At 43.6% G+C, this 24,250-nt stretch overlaps 1 protein-coding gene across 1 annotated transcript in view; it reads left to right on the forward strand.

Annotated features, from left to right (window-relative positions):
* The window catches only part of prkar1b (protein kinase, cAMP-dependent, regulatory, type I, beta), a 62,239-nt gene continuing 37,989 nt past the window's right edge, over nucleotides 1–24,250 (forward strand). The window contains exons 1-4 of the mRNA XM_008283791.1: nucleotides 1–83; nucleotides 1,353–1,540; nucleotides 12,839–13,009; nucleotides 16,320–16,411. Coding sequence (XP_008282013.1) covers nucleotides 1,367–1,540; nucleotides 12,839–13,009; nucleotides 16,320–16,411 — 437 coding nt within the window. The 5' untranslated portion in view covers nucleotides 1–83; nucleotides 1,353–1,366. The remainder of the gene's footprint in view (nucleotides 84–1,352; nucleotides 1,541–12,838; nucleotides 13,010–16,319; nucleotides 16,412–24,250) is intronic.

A 24,250-nucleotide genomic window follows, 5' to 3' on the forward strand; every position in this document is an offset into this window, starting at 1 on the left:
AGCAGCAGCAGCAGCAGCAGCAGCATCCAGCTAACCTCCGTATCTGCTCCATCTTTCCACTGAGCATCCTCCACCAAACTACGGTAGGAACAGAGCTCTGCCGCTTTTTAGAGCACCGCTTTCAGACCGGGCCCTGACTGCGTTCCTGGTGCGGTTTAGTCGCAGTAATTCCCCTTTCGCGGTGGTTTGGTTGTCATTGTAAGGTTAGCAAAGCTAGCTGCGTTAGCTGTCCATTGAACGCAGCTGAACAGGTGCTCAGTTTCATCACAAGCTCCACAGTCTACCGGGGAAAACAAGAACACCGCCGTGGTGTTTGTTGCGAAGAAACTGCACTCGGTAGATGTTAATTAGGTTAGTTAATTATTAGATGTTGATTAGAATTGATCTTGCGGTTCTGTCGTAGACGTGATTTCCCTTTGAGGAAGTGATGCAGGCTGGTGAACAGTTAGCTAGCTACACCTGCTCAGCTTCCTGGGTTGCCATGAGACATATTGCAATGTTTTTGGCATGTTTGTAACCACAGCTGTCTTCAGTTGCCATTCACTGTTGCATCGTTTGTTTTTTTTGCCTGCTCACGTTTTTAATTTCACTAATTAAGTCCCATTTTTTCCCCAAAATCTTCATGCTCATTCAACTTCATCCACAAGGGCAGATGTGTCTTGCACCAGGAATGTGTTATTTTAGCACAAGTTTTAATAGTGTTCTTTAGTCACATTCACAGAAACAGATGTAAAAGCTTTGATCCAATGATGTGCCAACCAAACATGAGTGTCTGATAAAACCCTCTGGCTTATGATTTGCAGTTTTATGCTGTCAGTACATGTCTGCCTGCGAAGCACATTTTTAGGAAACTTACTTGAGAAAATGTTTGGGGAATGTCTCTTTGTTTGACAAGATTACAAGTGAAGGGACATCATGTCAGTTGGTGCTATAGTCACTAAAATCCAGTACTGAGATTGATAATATTAAATGACCAGGTACACAGTTTAGCAAAACAACACTGCAAAGTCTCATTAGATATTGTCACATTGCTTAAATCTTATGTTGTCATTTATATTTACAACTAAAACAGGTAACACACACCTGCAACACTTACAATATTACCAACACAGGAAACATAAGCTACTCTTGAAATATTAAGTTGCCTCCTCCCAATGATCCATTCCTCACCCATTCTCTCCCCTTTCCCCTTCTTATCTTATTGTAAACGCTCCCCATTTTGCTCCTCCTTTCTATTTTTTTTTTTTGTTCTCCTCAACCCTCGTGTCTCCTGCTACACTGTTCTCCCCCTTCTCTATTCTGATTCCCTCCCCTCCTCTCATGGTCCACCCTGTTTTCTCCCACTGCCACAGAGATAAAAGATAAGATGGCCACCTCCTCCTCCACTCTGGAAGAAGACGAGAGTTTGAAGGGCTGTGAAATTTTTGTGCAGAAGCACAACATCCAGCAGATCCTCAAAGAGTGCATTGTGAACCTCTGCATCGCTAAGCCTGAGCGTCCTATGAAGTTCCTGCGGGAGCATTTTGAAAAGCTGGAGAAGGTTGGTGACAACAATAACAACTTGTGTGCTTATGTGACTTAACTCTGTCAGTTTTAGTCTCTGTTTTTAATGTGTGGACTGACTTTGTGTTTGGCGAGCTTCACGGTGTTTAATGTGAGCATATTGTGTGCCAGTTTCTAAGCAGTGTTTCATGTCGGGTTCCTCTGATGCTAATGTTTTGTCATCCTGTGTCATCATATGCCCTGTGTGAATGAAATAGTCTTTTAATCATAACAACTAGAAGTGATTATCACATGATCTGTTATAAGGTGAAACACTTTGCGAAGTAAACATCTCGTTCAGTGTGCTGGTAGAGAAACTCCACTGCGTGCTGCACATAAACAGGTTTTTTCTTTTTTGTTTGTTTCATCGGCTCAAGTGGGGTTTGTAATACGGTAGGAGCAGACAGAGAACATCCCAGCCAGCTACAGTATTAACACCAGACTGTACTCGGACCATTATAATAGAGCTTTCATTTTCCATCCTATAATAGGAGAATCCATTAGGGAATGTGAGAGAGGAGCACCCATAAAAGGCCAGTGTCCTGACGCAGACGCAGACAGCAGACTTTTTGTATCTACCTCTCTGCCTGTCAGTCTGTCCATCTGTGAGGAGAGACGCAAAAGAGGCGACAGAGATAACGGCCACACAGAGGAGAGTGGGGTTTTCTAAATATCGTAACTGGAAAACGGCTTAAAACGGGGACAACCTCTGTAGCACATTCCCCGTGGCCCACAAATAACGTGACTCCTCGGTGTGGCAGTGTGTCTGTGTCTTTTCAACTGATGTGTTGCCTCTTGTTGGCACGACTACAGTAGTCGGTCTTTCTGTATTTATGAGGTTCCTCTTGAATTAAATATAGAGGCATTTACTAAGAGCACACTCTAGATTAAAATTAAAATAATACAGATACTATTGTGGTTCTCAGTCTTGCATTAAGTATATACAGGTACCAAAATAACTCCTATTTACCCTAAATGAATGTTCTTTTCCAGCCTTAGGCTTCGGTCATGCAGACGTACAGTTGGGTAGTTTGCTCATGAGTGGATCATGAGATTTGTTGACTTGAACAATGGGCTCTAGTCTTACACAAAGACATCATCAAGGTGTATGAGCTGAAGCTGTAGGCAGTTGATGGAGGCCTGATGGTGGAGTTTAGCCTTGGGAAAAACATCTTCAACAAGAGAAGTGATTGTAAAGAGAGATCAGATGAAGCAGGAATGAAGTTTGCTAACCCAATGGCTGGAGGAGGGTCCTTGCTGCAGGGGTCTAAGTATGGGTTTATGTGTGCACGAGCATGTGAGAGTCATCAGTTTTGAAGTACTATTTTTGTAAAAAAAAAAAAAAAAATGTAAAGTTAGTACAAATAAGGCTTTTCTCTGTATGTTTAAGTAAATCACATGTGTTCAGTTTTTACTGCTGTGGCTTTTTTTTATTCAGCTGCTGCAAACAAAATGTCTGTGCATAAGTTTTAGGACAGAACATACGAAGAAGTCAAGGTCAAGCTCTTCTGTTTGTGCTTGCATGTCCTTCAGTTGTTTGTGTGTGCGCGCATCTGTCACCTTTCAGGATCAGGAGCACAAGTCCTCACAGGCTTACATGTCCAAGCAGACTTAGCGTCAGAATGAGCCCGGTGTTGATGGGAGAGCTACTGCTGCTTTTAATGGAGACTGTAATGCTGCATAGTCAGAGAGGTCACATGAATACTAATCAATGTGATGGAGCTCAGCAGAAACAGGTTGCGAGTGATTCACGCTGTAAAACATGCAGCACACCTGCACTGTGGGTGTCCAGTCACAATAACAGGTGAGCCTCAAGGATTGTTTTGTTGTGATCAGAACCCTTTATGCTAAGAAAATGCTTAGTGTTGTATAAAAGATAGGGCTAGATTTCACATTAACATGGAGCTGCTGTGCTATTGTTCTTATAGAAAAAGAAATATGACAGAAAATACATTGGAGGATAGAAGCAGAGGCTGTAGAACGTATTGGCCTCTTTTTCTCTGGTGCCCAGAAGCACCAGTGCAATCTGTATAAGTGGGCTGGCAGGATAAGTAAATTGTGACTGGTGGAATACAATATCTCATGTGACTCTCTGTAGTGCATATCTATCACAACCTTTGCAATATGGTAATGTGTTTAAGCTCAGTCTCCCTGCCTGTGCTGCAGGAGATGGATGCACTTTTTATGCAGCTATCTCAATATTGTCAGTGCTGCTGGATGCATACTTGTCAACCTGCATCCACCTGCATCCTTCCAAGGGTGGAGATTTGTTGCTCGTCAGTCTCCCGCTGTGCAGGCAAAGTGTCTGCTGCAGCAAACATTAGATTTTTCTATAAAAAAAAAAAAGTCTGATTCTTGCAAAAAAAACAAACAAACAACCTCTAAAACCTTTGCAAATTATTTCTCTTTACAGGAAATATTACTTTGACTGTCTGGAGGAAATTGGGTTTGGAGTTTAGTTTTGCAAAAAAAAAAAAAAGTCCCCCAATATCAAGAGGATGCATGTGGAAGACACATCCTACGCTGTTACTGTTTTCAGTGTTTGAACTTTTAATCTTTGAATTTTTGACCGGCCTCGTGTAAAGAGTAGAACACGTGTTGTTTTGTGCCTTTTGCGTTAACTTGGTGCAGTGTTTTGCACTTGGTGAAGTCTCCGTCTGGCACTCTGAATACAAATGTGTGCGTACTTGTGCACGGTGATAATCTGTTATCATTGATTCTTGTGTCCCTGTGTGCAGCATCTTTTAAGGTAATGGGAATATAATGCATCGGTTAAAGAGCAGGGCTTGAGCTATTCTCTTATTGAATGGTGTCAGTGAAATCAATTGGTGGAATAGAAACACTGCAGACTTCCAGCCCTCTATTGTCCTCACATGCCCAGCACTGTTCCAGTCGTGAGGTCAGTCATTTGTGGAGCTGAAACAGGCCATGTATGCTTTTGTGTTGTCCCAGTTATTTAAGAGGCTTATTGTCCTGCTGCCCAGGGTAACTTTGAGGACAATATTTCACTCAACAAGCCTTGTCCATTTAATCTGAATGTAGATGAAACAGTAACGCTATTTTCTATCTTATGTTCTGAAATTCATGATTCTTTTGTCAAGGTTTGTCGCTCGAAATACTCATTTTGATCCTTCAAATGTTACCAACTGCCAAAAGAGGAAGTTTTACTAATGCAAAAGAACATGTAGTGTTGATGATTTTGTGGGACCCAAGGTGCCAGGTGTTCACTTTGACTCTGCCAGCCTTTTAACGCAGGAAGCTCCGTCTCTCACCTCAAAGAAATGCACCTTTGTCATGACGCTCTCCTGTTTTTCACCCTCCATGTTTGTGCGTTTCTCTTTCTTCTCTCACCACCATTTTCGTCAGCACTCATCGCCCACTAGAGGCGGTAACCAAGGCAACAATAGTGGATAGATAGACCGTAGTCTATCCTGTGTTCAATGAACCCCTTTATTCACAAAGTTTATTCCCTCTGTCCTCTAATGCGTTCAGGTTTTTCTGTGTGCCAATTAGATCAGCAGAGTGTTCTTTGTCCCTTTTGCCAGACGTAACCTCATTTCATATCTGCCCAGGATCCATTTCATACAGCGCTTGCAATCTTATCTGGTAAATCTTTCTTTCTTTCTTTCTTGATAACGCACCAAGTCATCAGTCTATCCTGTTGCTGTTTGACTTTTGGTTTGATATAATGACACGTCTCTCGTCCTCGGCTAATGTTGTGAACAGGACAATAACCGCCGTCTCGCTGTCTTTCATCCTGCCTATTTATGCATGGTAATGACGCTTTTGATCTCTACAATAGTAGCTTTGGATGGGTGTTCTCCCTATCAGCTCAGTTCAGTGGGTAATTGCAGAGAAATGAGCCTTAATTTCTGGCACACTACAGTGTAAAAAGTATTTCTGTGTTGGCAATAGCTGAGTTTTAAAGTATTCTGACAGGACAACCTTTTAACAGATGTTTCCTATTTGCTGCTGTTTTTCAGTGTTACCTACTCTTAAGTTTGCAGGAAAGCACAGTGGAAAGCTTGTAATTAGATATTTCTTATTAACACAGAACCTCTCTGGCAATAGAGCTATGAAAGCAGAGAATCCATTTCTAACACACAGGGCTTATTGTTGTATTTCTTTGTGCCACGACCATGTGCGTGGCGAGAGAACACTCCTGCAGAGGTCTATTTTAGATGGTCAAATGACCTAGAAATGGTGACTGCATCGCAACAGTCTGCATCATTACAGCTCCGTCCAACAGGCAGTGTCAGCTAGAGGTGCCAGGACCGACTGTGTGAGTGTGAAGATGCCACTCAGTGTTGGGCAGCTGGCACCGCAGATGTTTTCTTGAATTCGGCATATTGCCTCTTCACTGGGCCTGATGGTGTTTTCTGGTATTTTCTAACTGCTGCTGTTGGCTCGCGTACCAGAAATCCACGATGTATTCCCTGCATATCTCAGCCCTTTCTTCTTCACCAGATCTGGTGACATGTTGCATGCATCGCTCCACTCCTTCTGTCCAAATCAATTCTTAGATCTGTACATAACGTACAGTACCACCTGCTCTGGCCGCTAAACGTTGAGCACAACGACAGCTGTCACTCCTCGACTCCATCTGTGTGTCTGCGGTGCTTGAACATGCGTCTAATTCGTAGCTCTGCTCTGTGATCTTAGCTACGATGATCATTTGTCTTTGTCTTTAATCCATTTTTTCCCCAAGGCCCCAGGGGGCTGTTTATTATTTGCTGTGTTTCATTAGCATTGTGCTGAAGGTTGAAAATACCATAAATTGCTGACGTTGTTGTTCTGAACATTCGTCAAATTTAACTTTTCAGTGTTTTGAGCATCACAATCAACCTCTTTTTACTTCCACCGTTCGGATGTTGAGGCATATTTTTCAGAGGGAAACAATCATGACAAATTATCTCTCGTGTGCCAGTACAATTTTATATGTGAGCATGTTTTTTTTTTTTTATTTGAGTGAACTGCCTCACTGTTTGCTGAACAGTTTCTGCTCCCTCCCTCTATGGGTCTTGTGCACTGATGTGTCTTGTTATGATTAGAATCACAGCAGAATGCCCTCTGTGTTCTTTGCACTCACACGGTTGTCATAAGCTTGTGTCTCGTGCTTCGCTTCTGGCTTTTAATAATTTCTCTCTTATCTATGTTCACCCCCCCATCTTTTCATCTACACACAGATTTGCAATGTCTCTCCATTTCTGCATCCCAAATTGGAAAACAAACACATTCCCGTTGTCTTCTAATTGCCTTTAGAATAAATTTAAGTGAGATCTAATTGAATTAGGCTTTATATTAATGAGCTGCAGCCCATATTTGCCTTTAATTGATCAGAAGGGTTCTGTTGTGTCTGCTCTGGAGTCTAAATTAGCCTCCAAGGGTTGACCCTCTGTGCTTGGAACACAAAACAGAAACTTCTTTATTATCTTTCCAAATGTAAATTTAACACAACCCTTTCGGGCATTATATTTCATCTTACTTTACTGTTCATATAAAATAACAAATAACTGTATTAGGTACTTTTAAAGTGGAATGGATTATTATTTCTAAAGCCGTTCAGTTTTACCATCCACCATAATAACAGCAGAGAAAACAAACTTCCATCAGGAACAACAGACAAACGTTCGACTCTCTGTGTGTCTCTGTGAAGGTGGGCAAAGACTTTGCGTCGTAGCTCAACTCGGCGTCGTGAAGCATGTCGAGTAAAACGTGCAAATCTTGCTGCATCAGCTCTGCTTGTGAAGGTTCCATCACGCTGCATTGTGGGAGAGTTCCTCGCTGTCGGTCCGTCTGTCACTGTAGCAGTCAATCAGCCACCGTCTCCCCCTCGCTTGTAAGATGAGAAGCCTTTCTGTGCTGCCAGCCATTCAGCTGTCACCAAGACCTATCATAACAAATCCACCAGTCCCTTCAAAGGCCTCTGATTGACAATTCTTCGGGAGGGTTTGGTTGTTTGTTGAGTCTTCTGAGAGCATTTAGAGGAGACTTATGTGTAGCTTTGGATTATCTCCCCTATCTTCAACTTTCCCTTTTGTTTCTTTTACCTCACCCTGCTGTTCTTTGCACTCTGCTCTTGCTCAGTCCGTGTGTGCGTACAGTATTTTAGCAGCTCAGTTCCTATTAAATTCAGTTTAGCGTCGCAAACAATACGTCACAATGACTTTCAAAGTTTTGTGGCACAAGTGTAATTAGTGTCTCCAGCCTGTTCACTCAGCACCACCATGCCGGGTCGTCTGTCAAATCAGCCTGGGTTGTGCGCAATGACCCACACCTAAACCTCCTCCTCCTACGGCACTCCCCCTGGGCCCCTACAGGTAGCCCGGACCTCCGACCCCCGTCTCCATGGTGGTCCTTCTTTGTCCTCTCTGCCTTCCTTTACAGACCTGTAGTTCGTGTGAGAGGCGATTTCAGCAAAACATACAACCATCCAGGAAGTTGTTTTTGCATTAAAAAAAATTGTAGCGCTGCACATGACGGTTATTTGTATTATTGATAAATGTGCAGATTATTTTCCTGGTATTTAGCTGGTTTTGTCTATGTGTGACAGCTGGAGTTCAGTTTTCTTTTAGTCGACTTATTGACTCATCACTAGGGTTTTAGCTCTGAGGAATTCCCTTTTCAATTTAGATTTCATGGTACAGTCTCTGTGATTGAAAATGCCACAAACATGCAGCCAGCGTGAGAAAACTTTACCTACTTATTGTGCAAGAAGCTGGGTTCAGGTGTGGATGCCAAATTGATAAAGATGTGTAGTTTTGGCTGTCTGTTATTCCAGAAACATTTACCGTTTTGGAGGGAAAGATTAGAGAATTAATATACGCTGTTTGCACAGAAAGACAAAGTTTGTGTGTGTTGCAACGATGAACATCATTTCGCAGCGCTCCACGCACTCGCAGACCTCATACAGACGTGAAGTTTCTGTCCATTGTAGTGCTGTAATGGCGTGGAACAGAGTGATGAGTAGACTGTTAGCTTCGCTGGTGGATCAGCTCTGCATGCTTCATTACCTGTGTGTGCATGTGTGTGTGTGTGTGTGTGTGTGTTTGTGCGGCACCTTGTTGTTTTTGGTTCAGTCGCATGCTTTCAGCCCCGGCAGCAGAGAGAGCGAACCTGTCCATGTCACTGGACGAAGGCTACTTAAGGTAACCGCTCGTTCGTGCTTCCTTTTCTCAAGCTAATATCAGTAATTAACTTCACGGACGAATGGATATTTTGAGGTGTTTGTGCTCCGAACCCACTGATCCTTTATTTGATGGGTTGAATGCTTTTGCGCTGAGCATTATGGGTGGTTGGGCGGATTAGTGTTGGTTAGTCACCGCTGTTCGAATGAGAGTTAGTCATAAACTTTTGTTCATGTTTGTTTGGTGCAAATTGGTTCAGGGAACGAACAAAAACGGGAGAGAACCATTCTGACATGACTCATCATCCGCAAATGAGTTTCAATTAGATTTGATGATGGTTTTAATAACAGTGACTTTACACTGAGCGAGTGTGTGGGATTGGATTTGTGTCATCTTTTGTGTGTGTGTCTTCATTCTTTAATCTCTGATCCACAGTCACTCTGCCGCTAATGGAAAGCCCACTCTTTAAAGAGCTGCTGTGTCCTGCTTGTGCCCGAGTCCTGCGTCTCCTCTGTCCTCTCTTTCTGGCACACAGCCGCCGATGATGACGCAGGGAGAGCAGAGGGGAGCAGGAGGGAAAGCGCTTGAATCAGGGCAACATCCCCGACTCTGGAATAGAGGAGAATTACACATTAGTATTCACATATTGATAAATGAACTGGAGGCAGGATATTAAAAGAGGAATGATTTTATTTTTGATAAGAAGGCAAAAATGAGCTGCAGACGTGTTGTTTAGCTACTGTGCTGGTTATAATAAATGTTGTCTGAAACTGTCTAGGATGTGTGTTGCTACAGAAAAGCTAAAGCAAGGAAAGGTCAATCACATTACAGCCTCGTGTCGACACTCTGGCACGCTTATGAGACATTAAAAGTGCTTTTTTTGTGTCCTTTTATTTGGAAACTCGGCCACAACAATATGAAGACTTGTCGGAGCTCGACACAAAGTCCTCTGACCTCAGAGGAAAGCGTGTGGGCGGGCTGGACGCATGTACAGAGCAGTGTCTGGCACACGGGGCGTATGGGATGGTGATGTATGCCTGTGGGAATGTTTGGATCCATTCACTGGTGCAAAACGTACAGCCGTTCGGTTAGAACAGAAGTCCATATCAGGGACAGTGACGTTTCCATCGCTTCAGATGTGAGAGAGACGCGATCTGTCAACAGGCGTCAGAGCTGATCTGCATGGATGTAGGTGCGTGAGCCGACGTTGCTTCCTGCTCAGACTCACCACCAACTTTTCAGGATGCTCACAGCACCCAGTTGTCATAGTGACAGAGAGTAGCGAGAGGAGTCGCTCAGTGCGCCACCTGATTGTGAGAGAGAGAGAGAGAGAGAGAGAGAGGGAGGGAGCTTAGAGAGCAGAGACACAGAGTTGCGCAGCAGCGATGGAGAGGCAGGCTTTTTGCTGTGATCAGTGTTTTCATCAATAGACTTCTTCTTTAGCTGCTGTGTCGTGGGGATTGCAGACATTTTTCCGCTCGCACTTTGTCTCAGCTCGGATCCTCTGCTCACTAGCACAGACGCTTCAGTGCTGGAAGGGCAGGATGCTGAAGCGTTGTGACCTGCGTGTCAGGTGTGTATGAGATGGGGGTCCATGTGTGTGGATTCCCATACACACTGTGACAAACACACTCTGCCTTGATGCCTGCTACCTGTGACAGGCTGAGGGACACTCGGCAGGCCTGGCCAGGGGCCCTCCATGCCATGGTAAATACCTCTGAATTGTACCTCTGAATGTACATTCTCATAGAGGAAGCTGGATGCGATACTGTTCAAGTTTTGTTGCGAGGTAAAGCTGCTTGGCACCACCTGTGTGTGAACTTAAGTGACCACCAGTGAGTGTCCCCGATGTCAGCATGTTAACGTTGTTGGCTAGTTTCTGACTCGTAGTTTGCATGTGTGCATGTAAGTGTTTGTTTTTTATTTCAGGATGTTGCCTGATTGCAGACCTTCACTGAGCTGTGTGAGCTCTCATCTCCCCCTGCAGTCGGCCTGTGCATGTGATGGGGAGGTTGTGTGTGCCAGCGTATGTGTGCATTGAATTGATGCCGCTCTCTGGTTCTGCTTCTCCTCCTGCTGGCTGCGTTCCCTCAGGCAGTGACTCTGCGTAAGCAAGTGTTTGTGTGTGCCCTGGAGTGTACCGCTAGCTGGGAGAGCTGCATTATCACACTGTTTTACACAGCAAAGCATCGCAGTAACCTTAAGGTGTAATGAGCAGGAGGGAGACAAAGTCAAACAGAAGGGGGGAGTCAAATCAAGAGATCCGGTGACAAAAAGATTGTGAGAAGAAAGGATGACTAGCTGGCTGATGATTTGTATTGTTGTAGCTGGAATGTGTTTTCATCCTCTTTTCATTACGCTGCAGCAGCTGACAGTTTGCAGAGAAGTGCCGAGTAGTGAAATCTGAATGTGACAGTTCTGTTTATCTCACTTTCCAGGTAATAGGACAGCCTCCTCTCTCAGCCTCTCTCTTTCTGTCACAGCTTTTCTCTTCTTCCCTCTTCGGTTTCTGTCTGTCCTCATCTTTTAGTATATGTTCAATAGTCACTCTGATTCTTACTCCCAGCTGCTCCGGGTTTGCAGGGAAAACGTTGCCTCAGTGTGTTTCCACACAGGTTTTCGAGGTGGTACGAAGTCGATGGTGTCAGATGCAGGATGTGTCTTCTTTGCCTGTTTTTTCTGCATTTGCTCTTAATGATGTAATTAGGCACAAGTTAAGTCTCTTTAATTGATTGCTCCTTTATTGATTACCATTGACCACTGAAAGATTAGAAGGGTATGGAATACAGAGTGATTTACGTAACTTTCCAGATTTACGAGGATTATTAATGTTCCAGCAAAGCAAAAATAATTGTTACTTGAATTTGAAACTAATTAGTAAAGAATTTTATTAATGCATTTAATGATCATAATGAACCAGTGCTTTAACTAATGATTAGTTTTTATTTTCATTGAATGCAACGTTTGTTTTTTTGATTCATAATTAGGTTTATTAAATGTCAATCGTGAAAACCGTTAAATGATGCATATTACAGACTGAAAAAGTGCAAATCAACGTCTTCCTTCGTTCATGCAACAGTCCTAAGCTCACTTTAGTGTCATAGAGGACAAAGAACGGTGGTCATTTTAATAATTAGGAAGATGGAACTCTTAAAAAAAAAAGTCAGAATAATTAATGATAATAAAAGTTGTTGCTTGTAAAATTTCTGTCAATAAACAAAGCTCCAGAATTAACACAATGAGAGGATATTCCTCCTATTATTCTTATTCTTATTAACAACAACAACAATTTGTTTGTCAATAAACTCCCAGCGCAAACTAGCGTAAATGCCGTGGGTTTGAATTTAATTTTTTGTTTGTTGATTGGTCAAAGATGAAAAAAATCTTTCTGTTCCACTTTATTTCTGACTGCAAACATAAGAAAGTCCTGAGAAATTGCTAAACAGACATTGTGACTGCATCACAACACGTGTTGGTGACCTCAGTCCCTGCTGTGGTGTTCGACACACGAATGCTCTCAAATACGGGAATGAGAACGTGATGCCAGTCGATACAGATGCACAGCAGCCAGTGACAGCAGTGGATGATGCTGCTTTGCACTGACTGGTTTCCAGTTGTCCTCGTCTCAGAGCACTCTTACAAATTAACAAGCCTTCAGTGGTTTTGTTGTATACTTACGCTAATGTGTTAATCAAGTTTGCAATCAATAATTCATCACCTGCAGAATGTTCAGCAGTTGAAACAACAGCCAGCCGGAGGCATTCTGTCCCCTTTGATGTCTGTTTTCCATGTTGTTCATTATCTGAGAAGAGCCGAGTAGCAGGTTGAGTCTGCATGTTCAGGCCTGCACAGATTAATATTTGATGCCTTTCACGTCATACCGTGGCAGATGTCCGGGCAGTGTGCACTCGGCACTGGGACATGTCCGTTGTACTTTATGTGAGGTTTACTTCATTATTCAGCCTGTCTAAAAATCCATGTGATGCTTTGTGTCAAAGAGCGTGTTTGGAGAGTTTGTCAGACCGTCTTCATGTGATCATTTTTAGGTAAAAGCAATGCTGTGAAATAATGTTAAGAATTTGTCGACTGAGGAACTGTTGGATTTTTCTTGTCCCTCTCTCTATGCTTGCCCTTCAAAAAAAATCTGGTCTCTCGCTTGGATTTCACAGGAAGAATGCAAGCAGATCATGGCACGCCAGAAATCTAACAGCCAGTCGGACTCACACGATGATGAGGTTTCTCCCCCGCCACCCAACCCTGTTGTCAAGGCCCGCCGCCGCAGAGGAGGGGTCAGCGCCGAGGTCTACACCGAGGAGGATGCTGTCAGCTACGTACGCAAGGTCAGCCGAGGAAGATGCACGCATGCATAAACATCCATTCACAAGTGCACACATCCAACACACACAGTGGCTGGATGCACATTTCTGCTTTATGCAAACTCATCAATATGTTTGCACATAGATGCATCCAGGCAGTGCTTAAAAAACTGTAAGCACATGTTAACTCCAACCTGTTTAGTGCTCACGCTGTACTGTGGGTTGGGATTACAGCACCCTCATGTAGCATCAGAATTATTAAAGTACAGTCTAGTATAATCAATGACATCATAAGTCATTAAGGTTTTGAAATTTATTTGATGGATGCAGTGCAGTTATTCTGTTAACACCCACTAAGAGCATGAATGCAAATGGAACAACGTGACAGTGGGAAGGGACATAAACAGTGTGACAGCAGTTAACGAACAGGTCTGGACACATCATTGAGTTTATTTACAACAAAATAAACAGTTTTTTTGAGTCATTTTCTGCACAAATGTTGAGAATCTGTGATCGATACTGCAGATAATTTACATCTTCATCAGTAAACTTAAATCTGAAAAGTTGGGAAAAATGTGGATCAGTTTCCTCAAATGTCTTGTTTTATCCAAAGATCTTCAGTTTGCTGTCACAGAGGAAAGAAACCAGAAAATATTCACACTGAAGAAGCTGAAATCCCAGAGTTTAGACCGCTTGTAATAGAAATGACTCAAACGGATTAATCGATTGTTGGAATGTTTGACAATTAATTAATTAGTTGACAACTAATCGATCGTTGTCGCTGTCCTCAATGCTGACTAGTTAAACTCACTATAACTGGATTTGGGTCCAGTAGCTGTTGTTTCTGGTCTCTGTTGGTTGAACAGTGGAAACTGAAAGGATCTGGGCATGTGCAGGTGAATTCTTTATCCCACATTTGAGGGTGCTGTCAGTGTGATTATACACACCAGAGTCCGCTTTGAGTGTGTGGAATCTTATTTCTAGAGGTTACTTGGTGTCTGCTTCAGTTCTAGTCCAACTTAAATTATTTTGAAGGATAGATGTAGCTTTGGTCGTCTGGCAGCCGTTTGCTGTCCACATTTTTTTGTCACGCACAAGTACATATGAAAATCTGATTGGAAACCCAGTTGTGTGTATTCGTGCTCAAGAAATTTCTCCAGGAGGTACCTGGATGTTTTTTTTGATGCCCTACCCTAATTATGAAAATGTTTTTTTCCTATAAATGTTCTATTAAAAATCAGGTTATAACAGATAACACTGCAAAACACAAAAACACACAGTCTGAGTAAACTGAGACATTTATTTCTTCTTTAATTTACACTTGGATCCACTGTGGTTGTCAGGTACAGCTAAAATACAATATTTATATTTTGTCTTTGTGGACAACAAGACTGTTAAAGCTATCAGTCCTCTCATAAACTGCCATGTGTCCATTCCATCATTTATTGACGTTAAAGAGAAAGGGATCCTCTCATGACAGGAACTATAACTCACCTTTGCACACACACACACACACACACACACACACACACACACACACACGTGCACACACACCTATGCCAGTAGGTGTATCATTACTGAGCTTGTTCAATTGTAATTAACTTGACACGCCATTAATTGCTGGGTAATGACATAACGGCATGAACCCCCGTCACCACGCTGTAATTGCATGGCCACTGGAGCGTGCTGTGTGTGTGTGTGTGTGTGTGTGTGTGCACATGCATTTGCGTTTATTGCTCTGAGGTCTCTACCAGACACTGCAGTTATGTGCCGTTGGAAAAAGGCCTGTCACCATCTCCGGCCTAATTTTCTTCACCGTCCCTCACTATCTTGTGGACCGACTCCCCGACAGACACGCACACAGAACGACTCGCGGCCACGTCAGCAGCATTTGAAAAAGAAATTGCTTCATGTGTTACCTCACACAGCAGAGACCCATCAGTCTGTTCAGAGAAAAGTCAATGAAAAAATTCAATTACATGAAAGCATGAACATAAAAGCACGTAATTGCTTCAGTATGTGAAAGGATTACTTCTCACCAGCTATGTACAACACACACACACACACACACACACACACACACACACAAATGTGCTGACATCTTCCTACACGATCACTTCCATTAGCGACTCCACTGTGATTTGACAGAACACAATCAATCTGCTAAACCTGCTCATCTGATTAAAATGTCTTTGCTGCAAAGTGCTGTGAGTGTTCACACGTTGTGAGGCCTGTCAGTCAGAACAAGCTGCTTATGTGACAGCTAACATTGCATTAAATGCCCTTCAGTTTGATTTTAAAAAAATATGTAGGCAAAAAAAAGTAGTATTCATGTAATTTATCAGCTGAATGTGAATGTCACCTCCTCATGACTGCTTGTGGGTGCAGCTGTAAAATCACTACTTTTTCTTACACTCAGCAAGGGCCAACTATCGTAACATTACGCTGGCCAGTAAAAAATGAGTCGGTCTGAATTATAACTCGTGCAACAGCTTTTTGCAAGCTGGTAACAAGCTCAGTGCCCTGACATTTAATCATTTCCTTGGTGATGGAGCTGGAGCTCGTAGAAGATGAGTATAAAACCTGTGTCCTCCTCCATCTCCATTTCCTATTTTTCTTTCTGCCCACTAAGTAGCCAGGCCTTAGTTCTACAGACAGATAAAATTTTGGTACTTTTACATTTTACATGTGATGTGGTTGTGTGTGTCAGTGTGCATGTTGTGCACAGCTCAGTGTGGTTGTCTTCATGTGGAGACATCTGTTGCTTTAACTTAATTACAGCCTACCCCCTCCTCTCTCCCACGACCAGAGACAAAACACGAGCACACACATACACGCTCCAGTCATTCTGCAGTGACACGGGTTTGTGCAGCCTTCCTCTCTTTCACTCTTTCTCATACTTTTTTCTTTCTTACCATGCAGTGAAAAAAGGTCTTCTCTAGGATGCCTCCATATAAACACACACTTCTGCGTTCTGCTGCTTTGTTGTGGCTTCAGACTTCGCCGTTGCCTTTCCATGAACACACACCACAGGGCCTGGGACATGAAAATGCATGTTTTATGAATGAGTTCAGAGCTCTTGTGAATTTTTAAGGTCTGTTTGACATTTTAAGTGTAATCCCTGAACAGATGGGCTTTCCCAAAAATACACAGACACACGTGTGGGATATTTCTTTCAGAGTTTGCCAATACGCTGCTCTTTAATTACTCAATTTAGTCTTCTTTTGAAGTCGGTCCGATGATGTGTTTGTGCTGGTTTGTTTTATGTGTCCACCTGCACAGTGCTGCTGCAGTCCACTGCACTGTAATGGCTGTTACGTCTCTGTCTACACAGGTGATTCCAAAAGACTACAAGACCATGACTGCCTTGGCCAAGGCCATCTCCAAGAATGTGCTATTTGCTCACCTGGATGACAACGAGAGAAGGTACAAAACCTTTGTGACGTCGTTAATAGGTTTGCACAACGTCCACTGTGATGCCAGCAACCAAAATGTGTGTTTGGACTGTGAGTGCATGTTTGGAAGCTGATAAAATCATGAACAGGCCGTTGTTCCAGCCGAGTGTATTGCCCTTGTGGCCACTGTGTGCCAGTGTTGTCCTCGTCTCTAGTCTGAACATGGACAGATGTGGCAGAGCAGGAGGGGTGCAGCGATGGGTGGCTAAGGGGCAACTGGATGTGTCTGGGTATGTTGTATTGCACTGTGTTGTTGGTTGCTATGGTAACTTATGTGTATGTCAGTATCATATTGCGTATTCGGACATGGGCGGCGGTGCACAGACACACAGCTTGGAAATCAACAATTCTCCATAGTTGTGTCTGAAAAAGAGAAAGATGCCAATTCCCCTCTTTCCCTCCCTTTTTCTTGCCATCTGCTCTCATTCATTGTTCCTTCACATTCTTCCTCTGTTCAGCCGTGCTCTCGCCATCCTTCCGTCTGTCCCAGATCTCAGCGATGGCCGGGTCTGGCTCTGACAGAGGATGGGGTGTTGTGGGAAAGACTCTCAGGTGGCTGGTGGTCCCGCCCGCCAGCCGGAATAGTGTTTCATTGGCGGGGAGAATCCATTATGCCCCATGGAGAGGAAAACACCGGAGCTTTCCTGTTGGCTAAAGCCTCCACAAACCAAACCCAAAACACACTTTTTCCACTCTTTCGTCAGTTGACAATTTACCGTGGTCCCTTGGCACAGGCACGCAGGCCTCTGATTGCACGTCACTGCCTCTGAAGTAGCCTGGAGCCGGGTGCAACATGTGATAGGTCCGGACAGTTTGAAAAACCATGTTCTTGGGTGGCTAATGTGGCAGATTTGAGTTACAACAGAAAAATATCTGGCAGGAGACCATAAACCATCAGGTCTTAATAAAGTCAAGGCCTCTTGGAATGCCAGGCTGTGTAATGCCGTTGTCATCAGTCCGTGAAAGCATGCATGATGTAGAATTTGTTCGACTGGCTGACATGTTTGTTGTCTCACTACACACAGTTAGCATCAACCATTAATGCTGTGCACACAGGATTTCATTGTTGTGGGATTTGTGGGTGAACGTGCAGCTAGCAGTGCAGAAGCGAGTGAAAACCTTCTCGGATTTGCTGGATCATACAGGGACACAGCAGTTAGCTGGCTCTGCCTTCCTCTGACTCTCCATTCCTCTCCCCGATGCTCGTACAGCGTCCCTCCCTCTCCTCTGTTCTTCCTCACTCTTCACTTACAGCTGAGGATGCTGGACGGCTGGTTGGCTGGCTGGTGGCTCGGTCGCATTGCGGTCGTGTTGCGGTTGTTGTGCCTGGAGCCCCCACAGACAGAAATGTGTGGACATGTGCCCAATGTGGTCTTCCAGCATTAATGAAAAAGTGCACAAAGCAACCAGAAGGCCTCTGCACATGGTTCGGTTGCTTTAGATTCCACTACATGTTCCCACTGGTGAGACTTGGCATAAAGTTTTGCCTGAGAAGCTGCATCTGTGATTTTTGCTCATCCTAGCTGTTGGACATGATCTACAGCGTGATGGGATTCCCCCTATACTACAGAAAACCAAACTCTGCTTTAGAGTAAAGAATAATTTTTGCTTGTTGATGCCTTCTGTCATTGATGAAGCCGCGGTATGAAGTACATCAGCTTTCCTCTCGCTCTTTCTTTCTTGCATCTGGCCCTTTATGTTATCAGACGTTCTTGCACCTATGGTCTCGTTGGGTAAGGAGGTAGTGAAAGTTGACAGTGGCTCTGGATACAGGCCGTTATTTGACATGACAGTACACCAACAAACTATGTTTGATCGTCGTGGGGGACGGAGTTAATGTTGTCATGCATGTTTTGTTCAACCATTTCCTTGTTTGAGGTGTGTGTGAGAAACACCACGGGGCTGATGTTTCTGTGTGTGTGTCAAGGAAACATCTTGCGTTATTAGTCACTCAGCAGTTATGTAAGCTGAACGCCACACGATTTGTTCAGCCATTAGCACCATATTATGCTATCATCCCTTTCAGTAATGATAGAAAACAATGAGGCCTTCTTTGTTTCCTGCTCTCTGTCCACTGCTCTCTTTTTCCTCTCATCGCTTTTTTGTGTTTTTTTTTTTTCTTTCCTTGTCTTATCCTCTGTCACTCTGTCTCTTATTGATAATCTGTCTCATCTTCCTGACTTACTTATCTAACTTTCTAGGAATCCAGGGAGTCCATACTGGCACAATAAGCAGTGCACTTTTCTTAAGCTCAGTAGCAGACACTAGTTGACAGAGCTGCTTTTTCTTTTTCTTTTTCCTTTTATAATTCTCTCGTTTCCTTTTAAAAGGATTATGGCTCTGCAGCACTCACATTTTGTGCCGTATTCTTGCATGACTTTTGCAAGTACAGCACAATCCAATCCCACATTTTAATCAGTAACAATCCAAATGTGTAGTTTTGCATGTACCGTATGTGCAAATTTTAATGTGTATATTATCTGTGTACAGTTACTATCCGTGTATTATACTCGTCCTTGACTTTCTCTAAGACGATACATATAAATACATGGTGTAGAAGTGTGTGTGTGTGTGTGTGTGTGTGAGTTTACTTTTTAACTTGCACACATTTCACACTGCTGACTGAGAGTGATTTAGATGTAGATTAGATCAGAGTCCAATAATCCCAGTGTTTAAGCCTCTCTGCCAACACCTGTATTTCAACATTATACAGTGCATGTCATTCCAGGATGTTTTTCAGCGCTGAAACTGGCCCATTAGTTTTCTGTTGGGGCTGAGATGACTGTGTGCATAATTACAGGAATGAGCCAGACAGAAGAAAAATGATCCAAGAGGGCATCTTAGGACAAGCAGAATATTATTTAAACCAAAACAAAACCAGCCAGTGGTCTGTGCTTCATATCCTGTTTTGTTAAATATTTGCTTCCTCAGCATTCACTGCAAGCAGTGTAAAGATGTCAAGGGTTTTGTGTGTTTCTGGCCCATTTAGAGAGAAAGACGAGAGCAAGTGAACATCCAGATTGCATCTTTTTACTCTGCTGCAGCGTGGCGATACCTGAGCACTGGCTCGTTTTGACGCTCCCGTTCTTTACTCTCCATTGGCCGTCTTAAAACTCTCAACTATGCCTGAAGTAAGAAGGTCATCAAGCAGTAACAATACATGAGATTAAAAATGTACCTAAAATCTTTCTTATAAAGTCCATGAACTGTAGTTTTGATCAAGACTGAGGAGAGGACGGTAAGCTGATCACACACACACATGCAGGCACACAAACACCACCGTCACTACAAAGGATGACAGGGATCGCAGTATCATGAGAAACACACACACACACACACACGCATGCATGCACAAACAGACACGAGTAAATTCTCAAGTATGCATGTCAGAATGTTTTCCCAGTGTGTCTGCTCCAGCTGGGAGCGTGGAGTCTTTGATTAACACACCATTCCATATGTCAAACTTTATGGCCTCAAAGTTTTTGAGCTGCACCAGCCGTGTGTGTGTGTGCACGTGCGTGTGTGTGTGTGTATGTGCGTGTGTGTGTGTGTAGTCCATCTTTCCTCAGCTGTCTGGAATTGAAATCTTAACACATTCTCAAACACTTTTGTTTTTTGCTTATTAAAAGGAGATTGAAGTAGAGATAAACGTGTATTCTCTTCTTGTGTTTACAGAATTCAAAACATGTATTATTTAGATATAAAATATATAAACTGTGCATTAATTTTGTCACATTATTTTGCTCTTTGGTGCGCCCCACATTTTGCTTTAATGACAGCATGCACTCAGGCTGCACCCACACATTTATACAAACCTGATTGTGAAATATCAAAGAGCCGTTCTCTACAGATGTGCAGATCAGAAGGTGGAGCTGAAGACTTCAGGGCAGATGTCCAGCTCCAGAATGTGCAAAACACCCCCAGACCTGAATGATCCCACCACCATGTTTCACTGTGGGTTTGATACACTACAGTGTCACCTCTCCGTCCTGTGGGCCTCCTGCTGCTTTAAATCTCTGCCTTTGATTCATCAGTAAATAAGACTTCTTCTAGTCATCCACTGGGCTGGTTTGTCTTCACCCACCGCAACTCTTTGGTCTTGTTTCCTCTCCTGATGAGTTTTGCTCTCCTGTTCTACTTGTTGCATTTACTGAAGCCTCTGAGGAGTAGATAGATCTACTCATGCACTTTAATAGAAGGGATACAATTCAAGGAATCTAAACTTTAGGAGGAGTTAACGTGGTCAGTACCACTAATTTGCTTAAATTTGAAGTTAGAAGTAGTGCAAAGTCCCTCATATTTCTTCTTCATTGTACATGCCTCATTTGTTTGTGTTTTTAATGTCTCTAAATGCTGAGACTTTATGATTATTTCCAGCTTAACATAAAAAACAGCAGATTTTTTTGTGATGTGGTCTCAGACTTCTTTGATTTTTCTCTACATTTAATACTCGTACAGTGGACCAAATGTAGACAAAGTGTAAAGTTAGGAATATTCAAATTTGCAGAAAAACAACAGAGAATGAGTTAGAAATAAAACCTGTAAGGGAGTGAACATACACTAAAACCTCAGACGACAGTGTGTTTTATCTGTTCGTCTCTGTGACCTTGGCTGGTCTCTGTTGTACCGTCTGAACCTCTGTGGCGGTGCCGCGGGTCACAGGGTGGCCCCTTCTATTTGCTGCCCATTAGCTGCCATAATGACCTCGTTATGATATAACCGTGCAAACAGACACAAGATAAGCAAGGAACAGGTGTTTGGTTTCACATTGTGTCGAGCCTGCTTTGCTAACAAACACCCAAATCCGTCTGCAGCCACCTGTCTCGATATCGTAACTGTACAGCAGTTATCATACTAACTGCTATCTCATGTTACCATCTGGATGTCCCATTATTGAGCTTTTTTAGATTTTCAGATTAAAAGTTTAAACAGGAAATCGAAAAGAGAATCAGATCAGGCTCTTTTGCATCCGTTTGGATATCAGCCACTGTTTAAGATCACATCCTTATTGTTGCATACGCTCATGCACATGCAGCCTGTTTGTCCAGGCACAGCCTCATCCTCCCGCCACCTCCCTCCTGTTAAACACTTTGTGATAGTCGGTGTTTTAATATGGTCGCCTGTTTAAACACACATTCTTTCGGTTCCTACTGTAATAGTGCTTCTTATCTGACTTCCTACTGAAGTGATATGAAATGAGACTACTGATAGCAGTACGCTGTGTGTGTGAATGTGAGCCTGTTTTTGTCCGTTTTTCTGCACACCTGCCTGAATGACCTTGATGATCTGCCTCTTTCCTGTGTGTGAGCAACGACGGAGAGAAACCAGATAGGAGCGAGTCTTCACGAGGCCTCTGGGAAATCTTTCAGAAGTGCTTTTATTTTTCCCCCGACACAAACAAAACACGCAAATAGAGACACATATATGCTCATCAAGTTGTCTGCTTCTGTCCGCCTGCATTAGTCTAATGCCCTCATACCACAAAACTCTCTCCTGGGGACAGTACGTGCTCTAGAAGTCCTGCTCTCGGTAAATCCACATAAATAGTCTGGCACGCACGAGGAAACCCTGTTTATCCAATTTCTTGAGCGGTCTTGGCACAGTTTGCAGCCTTCTAAAATGCCATTGCCATCTGTTAACTGGAGTTGTTAAATCTTTTCAGGTCAGGACCTAAATGTAAATCAAACAAAAGCAGTGATTTATCGAGAAAGCCAGAAGTAAACCAGTTTTACACTCTTCCATAAGACTACAAGAATTAAAAATTTGCAGTTAACATTTTAAAGGATACAATGGTCAGGGGGGGAAGAAAGGGGTTGTAAAGAGGTGGTGGTTACCTCATCCTGCCTGCTTTAATCCTCTAATTAACAAGCAGAGTAATGAGTTGATGAAGTGACTGATTAGTCGACCTCCGACCCTTAAACCCTGACCTCTGCACCGTCCCCACCAGCCCCTGCCGATGGACAGGGCACATCTTCAGTGTGGTGCTGGCACTCATTGTGTGTGTGTGAGTGTGTGAGTGTGTGTGTAAAAACAATAATAAATAAATCGGTGAGAGACAGAAAACTTAGACAAACAAACAACAGCAAAGAAAAAGACCCTAAAACTGCCGGAGAGAGATCTGTCTTCTCTTGTGTTGCAGCGGAAGTTTGTTTAAGGCCTGTGTGAGGAGACGAAACAACAGCGAGGAAGCGATGGAGATAGTGAACCGTCTGCCGTATCAGATGAACGCAGCCGTCATTATCATATCCGGTAGCTCAGTGGAGACGACATGAAACTCGAGCTGTGTGCTACAGTGAATGGGTCAATATCTGACACGCAGACGGGTTGTTTCTAAAACAACTACTGTGTGTTAGTAAAATGCAGCAGAACACAGCTGCCTCCATCGCCACCCGTTCACCGATACTGAGTCTGCTGTTACCATACATCAGCCCCTAGGGGGTGTTTTTGCCACACACGGATAAAACGGTTTATTATAACTGTCATTGGGCTCATTGTTTCTTGTAGAGAGGCGTGATTGTATTTGCACTGCAGGAGAAACGGTATAAACAAACAAGTGCATACGTTGGAGATGACTGCGTGCCTGTGGGAGTGTTAGGTGGCCTCCAGCAGACTGTCCTTCCTCGTACACAGTGCAGGTTGGCAGACAGAGACGCTGAATGAATGAGTGGAGGCGTGAGAGTGAGTCACGTCCCACCCAAATCTCTTTTTCTGGTGATTTCAGGATGACAATTGAGGAAGTGTCCCGTAGTCTACGTAGTGTGTGTTGGCTTTATGGTCATTTGTGTCTCTTTTCCCATCGTTGTGAGAAGACTTTGTTTGTTCGTGTGTTCAGGTGGAAGCGCAGTGAGGATGTTTAGCTTCGTCTATGATCTGTATTTTATGGCGGGCTATGCAGCAACAGCACCATGAACAAATTAGCGGGTTTGTGTTGTGTGTGTGTGTGTGTGTGTGTTTGGTCTGTTTGTTTGAGTGTGTGTTTGTGTTTCCTGTCGTGCGGATCCCCTCACTGAATCACTGTGTTCTCATCCCAAAGAGCCTGGTGGTCTCCTTTTTTCCCATTTTTAGAATTCACCACTTTCTCTTCCTGCCCTTCTCCGTCTCGCACTCATGCAGCCTCATTCACGTCTACATCCACACTCCCATCCAGGCCCTCCCCCACATTCATGCAAAGTCTTCTCTCTCTGTCCCCTGCATGGCTTTGTGCTGCTGCCACAATGCCAGGGGCCAGGCGATGAGGTCACTCACCACAGGAGAGCTGCAGGCCTGACTGAACCTCGACCATCCCCACCACCAGAACCAGCAGCCTCACCTCCCCCAGCACACTGCGTCTTTGCCTGAGCTCAGACAGCTTCACCTTTACGCCCATGCAAACCACAGGGCGCGCACACACACACACACACACACACACACACACAAACATATCATCTGTAGGAAGTTCATATCAGCCAGGCTAAATGTTTGCATGCAAGTTCAGAAGAACACTCTCAAACATGCACGTCAGCAAGTGCACACATGTATGCACAAACACAGTTGCACGCACACTCAACTGCACAGATAGCTGGAAACTTTTGTCCTCTCTCATACCCTCTGCTGTGTTTCAACCTGTCCCCTGTTGCCTCTTCCGCCCCCTGTCATCCTTCTCCATCCTTCACTCTATCCGTTTCTTCATCAGATTCCTCAGAAAGTAGTGAGAACTGTAGCAGTGTTGGTGTCTGGAGTCCTTTTAGGACGCTGTATTCCCTCCAAAATGTACCCCAGAGTACAGGACAGTTTTCCAACTAACCGTGATTCATCTCTGCCCCTTCAGCTG

This window comes from Stegastes partitus, unplaced genomic scaffold (assembly GCF_000690725.1).
Source record: "Stegastes partitus isolate 25-593 unplaced genomic scaffold, Stegastes_partitus-1.0.2 Scaffold327, whole genome shotgun sequence".
Lineage (NCBI taxonomy): Eukaryota > Metazoa > Chordata > Actinopteri > Pomacentridae > Stegastes > Stegastes partitus.